The sequence below is a fragment of the Oncorhynchus clarkii genome, chromosome 17, assembly GCF_045791955.1.
Source record: "Oncorhynchus clarkii lewisi isolate Uvic-CL-2024 chromosome 17, UVic_Ocla_1.0, whole genome shotgun sequence".
Taxonomy (NCBI): Eukaryota; Metazoa; Chordata; class Actinopteri; order Salmoniformes; family Salmonidae; genus Oncorhynchus; species Oncorhynchus clarkii.
Window position 1 is genome coordinate 33,569,480 of NC_092163.1, and position 5,481 is coordinate 33,574,960.

General features: G+C 45.7%; 1 protein-coding gene across 1 annotated transcript; it reads left to right on the forward strand.

Annotated features, from left to right (window-relative positions):
• On the forward strand, nt 1–1,150 carry LOC139369399 (uncharacterized). The gene is made up of 2 exons (XM_071108676.1): nt 1–449; nt 721–1,150. The coding sequence occupies exons 1-2, from the start codon at nt 1–3 to the stop codon at nt 1,148–1,150; spliced, it is 879 nt and encodes a 292-aa protein (XP_070964777.1).
• Nucleotides 1,151–5,481: the final 4,331 nt, after the last annotated feature.

Here is a 5,481-nt window from a genome sequence, read left to right on the forward strand (position 1 = left end):
ATGAAACCAAACTCTCCATACTTAGACAACTTTCTCTACACTGGTGAACATCCTGAGGATCAACGAACATATGTGATGTTCCATGGCACCTCAGTAGAGGCTGCAGAGCTGATTAAGAAGAATGGCTTCATACTATCAAGAGCAGATATCAGCATGCTTGGTGCTGGTGTTTATGTTACACGGGACATTCAAAAAGCCTGTGAATACCCCCTTGGTGTTTCCAACTCTAAGAGAAGAGTACTAAAAGTCAGAGTGGATGTAGGGAAGGTTAAGATCATAGACCAGCAGGATCACCCCATGCAGAAGACCTGGCATACCGAGCATGGATATGACACCGCCTGGGTTCCACCAGGTGTCGATATGGTAGAAAGCAACCGACAGGAGAACTGTGTCTACGACCCAAAGAGAATCAAAGTCATGGAGGTCATGAAAGTAAACAAAAAGACCATGTAAGTATGAAAGAGACTGTTGTAGTGCAAACCCTCTGATTGGTTTTACCTGTAATGATGCAATAGATATAATTCTAGATCTTTCTAACGGATTTGTTTTTAGAGCCTAGTTTGGGAGGTCAGATGACCAGGAATTTAAAAAAAACTAAATTTCCCCAATGACCTAAAAATCAAGTCTCCTTTAACAAATCATTATTTTAAATAAACTATGTGAAGATTGGAAGCTAATATAATATCATATTGAAGCAAAAACTGTCTGCTTGTCTTACAGATCTAGACACCGTCATCTTCAGAGTGGAGTCTCCCCTGAGGACAGCCACGTCTACGTGATGTACCATGGAACATCAAAACAGATTGCTGTGAAAATACAGAGAAATGGATTCAAACCTTCCAAAGATGGCATGCTTGGTGCAGGTGTTTACCTCAGTCGAGACATCCGAAAAGCCATTAAATACCCCATTGGGGCCGATGACTCAGACAAGATGGTTCTGAAAGTGAAGGTGGATGTTGGCAAGGTTAAGATCATTAACAAACAGGATCACGACATGCAATACAACTGGCACACTAAGCATGGGTATGACACTGCCTGGGTTCCACCTGGTGTTGGCATGGTGAATAGCGACCAGGAGGAGGACTGTGTTTTCGACCCAAAGAGAATCACAGTGCTGACAATGCTGAAAGTGTCCACCATGAAAATGTGAGTGATATTGAGCCACAGTCAGTACCTTATCACAATGGAAGTACCCCTACAGTAGAAGGCTTGAAGGGCACTTAGTGTGAGTTCCACTATACACACATGCAGGTTTTAATTGAGACAGCTTGTATTCTATTCTGTTTCCTGCAGGTTAAACCCGTCACTGTAGAACTGATGGCGTTCTGCATTCAGTGGGAGCATCCAGCATCACCTCATGGTCACCAGAAGAGGATGGTTAGAATCAGACGGACCCACATGATGCAGTTCATAGGAAGAAGAAGCTATATTTTGCAGGCCCACAAGATGATTTCACATGTCAATCTATATGCAATCAATCATTTAACCTCATCATATTAAATATTCATATTTACGTGATGTAAATAATGCATGTGTAACAATGATCCTCGTTCCTATAATAAATCTCAAATAAACAAGTTTCACACATTGTTTGTTGTCTTTTCCCCCCCTCCGAATTCCAATCAGTTAATCTATTGAAGTATCTGTGCTGCGGAAATATATGAACTAATTTAGTCAATGTTGCGTGTCTTCCATAGACTTCCATAAACAGAGTTCTCACTGTTTGCGGAAGGTGTCAGCCATTTTGAAATGCTCAGATTGGGATACCATATATGTTTTTAGTTCGGTATTCATTAGACTACCTCTACTATCTGAGTGGGTGTTGTTGCTTTCCCCTTACATAGAGGTATCATGGTTCTACATTCCGAGGGACTACTATGCTCTAGGTCAGCGATCATCAACTAGATTCAGCCGCAGGTCCCATTTCTTTCTTGAACGGATGGTCGGGGGGCCGGAACATAATTACAAATCATTTGTAGACTGCAAATTGACCGCAAGAAGCACAAACAAATATGTTCGACTAAAACATAATTACAAACCTCTATTATACATGGAAATACCTTAGAACAGATTTCACAAATGAAATTCACTTGGAGCTGATTTGCTGGTGTTTTTACAGTCTTTTATGTCCAACCATTTAACTGGGCCACCAGTTGGAGATCCCTGCTCTGTGTGCCTTATCCATCTCTATAGAGACAAGCGTTGTAACCAGGAAATGAAATCAGTAAAGCACTCTGTATGAAGCACTACTGTAGGTTTCCTAAGAATACAGTATAATAATCCTGCATTTGTCAAGTAATAGCAGGTAAGAAAAATATCCTGTAATCCTAGACAAATGAACAGTCTTGTTATTGACTAGTGGAAAGCACAGTAGCGAGATCAGTAAGAAGCACTGTTTCCTAAGCATACACAGTATAATAAACAACAGTCTTTATTAAACAGTCTTGTTATTGGACACTTATCTTAGATATATTAAACAAACCCTGTTTACAAAATACATTTATATGTAAGCATGATAATGTTACAACACTTGTAATATTACTGTAACAATAGTGATTCAGCATATTGTTATTGTATAAATATCACTATTTGGTGTAACAGTTTTAGTTAAAAGACTATTTAATATTGCAATGTGTTATTGTGCATTGTATTGGCTTATAATACAGTTCATCTCAGCAGAGGTGTATTCAGTTGCAGTTTGGTTTCTAGTTTAGTTTGGTTTCTAGCCTTCAGTAAAGGCTGCTGGGAGTAAAGGCTGCTGGGGGTAAAGGCTGCTGGGGGTACAGGCTGCTAGGAGTAAAGGCTGCTGGGAGTAAAGGCTGCTGGGAGTAAAGGCTGCTGGGGGTACAGGCTGCTGGGGGTACAGGCTGCTGGGAGTAAAGGCTGCTGGGAGTAAATGCTGCTGGGGGTAAAGGCTGCTGGGGGTACAGGCTGCTAGGAGTAAAGGCTGCTGGGAGTAAAGGCTGCTGGGAGTAAAGGCTGCTGGGGGTACAGGCTGCTGGGAGTAAAGGCTGCTGGGGGTAAAGGCTGCTGGGGGTACAGGCTGCTGGGGGTACAGGCTGCTGCGGGTACAGGCTGCTGGGGGTACAGGCTGCTGGGAGTAAAGGCTGCTGGGAGTAAAGGCTGCTGGGGGTAAAGGCTGCTGGGAGTAAAGGCTGCTGGGGGTACAGGCTGCTGGGAAAAAAAGGCTGCTGGGAGTAAAGGCTGCTGGGGGTACAGGCTGCTGGGAGTACAGGCTGCTGGGGGTACAGGCTGCTGGGAGTAAAGGCTGCTGGGAGTAAAGGCTGCTGGGGGTAAAGGCTGCTGGGGGTACAGGCTGCTAGGAGTAAAGGCTGCTGGGAGTAAAGGCTGCTGGGGGTAAAGGCTGCTGGGGGTACAGGCTGCTGGGAGTACAGGCTGCTGGGGGTACAGGCTGCTGGGAGTAAAGGCTGCTGGGAGTAAATGCTGCTGGGGGTAAAGGCTGCTGGGGGTACAGGCTGCTAGGAGTAAAGGCTGCTGGGAGTAAAGGCTGCTGGGAGTAAAGGCTGCTGGGGGTACAGGCTGCTGGGAGTAAAGGCTGCTGGGGGTAAAGGCTGCCGGGGGTACAGGCTGCTGGGGGTACAGGCTGCTGCGGGTACAGGCTGCTGGGGGTACAGGCTGCTGGGAGTAAAGGCTGCTGGGAGTAAAGGCTGCTGGGGGTAAAGGCTGCTGGGAGTAAAGGCTGCTGGGGGTACAGGCTGCTGGGAGTAAAGGCTGCTGGGAGTAAAGGCTGCTGGGGATACAGGCTGCTGGGGGTACAGGCTGCTGGGAGTAAAGGCTGCTGGGGGTACAGGCTGCTGGGGGTACAGGCTGCCGGGGGTACAGGCTGCTGGGGGTAAAGGCTGCTGGGGGTAAAGGCTGCTGGGAGTACAGGCTGCTGGGAGTAAAGGCTGCTGGGGGTACAGGCTGTTGGGAGTAAAGGCTGCTGGGGGTACAGGCTGCTGGGGGTACAGGCTGCTGGGGGTACAGGCTGCTGGGGGTACAGGCTGCTGGGGGTACAGGCTGCTGGGAGTAGCTGTGACACGTAAGATGGCTGTGCCTTGTTGGCCGGAAGAAAGCGATAAGTGGGGAGTGGTTCATCCTGGGATTCCCCTCTGCGGATATGGAACAGTAACCAGCAGTGGTTATGGAGGAAAAAGTAGACACTTTTGTTCCCGAACCACAGGATTAACCGGAGAAGGAATCCAATGCTTCTATCACCATCAGGTTAGTGCTACCAAAACCACATTGACCAGTCCAGGCTTGAATCAAGAGCCACCAGCTACTTCACACGTGGAAAAGATCCCAGCATAAATCTGTGAAGGTAAAATGGGGCGGGACTAAAGGAATAAGCTAAAGACTTCGACCAACTAGTCTCATTGTACTAGTCTCATGTAGCCATACCTCCAAAATCACATTGTTGTCATGCTGGAGAATTGGAGAATTTTGTATGAGCCAAAACAGAATGGTCTGCTGGGTTCCAGCGGCTACCTTTTGATTGGATGTTATATTTCAAGAAACCTCCCCCACATGCCCTTAAAAGGGAAGCTGCGTGTAATGTTCATCACAAGTCGATGAAGGCATTACAACTGCTCTACTAAATACATTTTGTTATGGTGTGTGTACATACAGCCTATGTTATACATCAGCGATTTCCTGGGCATCCTCACACACTGTTCCTCCTATGGCACTAGTGGCTACCTTTAGTGCTCCACCAAAGCAAGGCAATTGATTGGTTTGACGTGTTGTGAGGCATCAATGGTTTCCACCCACTTGTAGCTACTTTCTGCCCTGAACTTCACCAGGGCTGCGTTCAGTATGTTTCTACGTTCTGAAACGGTTCAAATGAACGTAAACGGTGCTGTACTGAACAACCAGTTGAAAAATGGGGAGGGGTTGGGTTGTGGGTTGGAGAATGCTGTCAGCATGGCCACTGCCCTTTACAAATAAAAATATGTCATTCATTGTTTCAAGCCACACCTCGCTACACCCACCAAACGTACCTCGAAGTCTGTTCAGGAACATTTCGGGGAAACGTGTCATTCAGTACAAAACGTTGCACAACATAGCAAACGTTCAAGAGAACTCAACACACCTCTTGCTTCCTGAATAGGGAAGCTTGGTTCTCAACAGGGCTAGCCTGAGTAACAATACCATGAGGTTGACCTGCAACAAAACACTCATGTATTAAGTCTCCCACTGCAACTGTAGAACACATTCACATCAACCTGATAAATACTAGACTATAAAAGCACAAATACATTCCATTCCTTCAGAAGGAATTTCACAAATTGTCAGATCACAAAAATCATCTAGTTATGTAAAACTCAAAAAACGTTATACTACACATGTTCCTGTGTTTTTCAGAACCATGTAAGAGGTAAATAAACTACACATTCCTATCCATTACACTCAGAACATTCCAGAGTTCTGGAGTCTCAACTATTTTTAGCTGAAATAATACCTTAGTCCCCAAATCCCGAT

Excerpts from the sequence above, each read along its gene's own strand:
- LOC139369399 (XM_071108676.1), top strand. The coding sequence starts at position 1 with ATGAAACCAAACTCTCCATACTTAGACAACTTTCTCTACACTGGTGAA. Across the intron at positions 450-720 it reads AAAGTAAACAAAAAGACCAT|ATCTAGACACCGTCATCTTC; the intron begins GTAAGTATGAAA and ends CTTGTCTTACAG.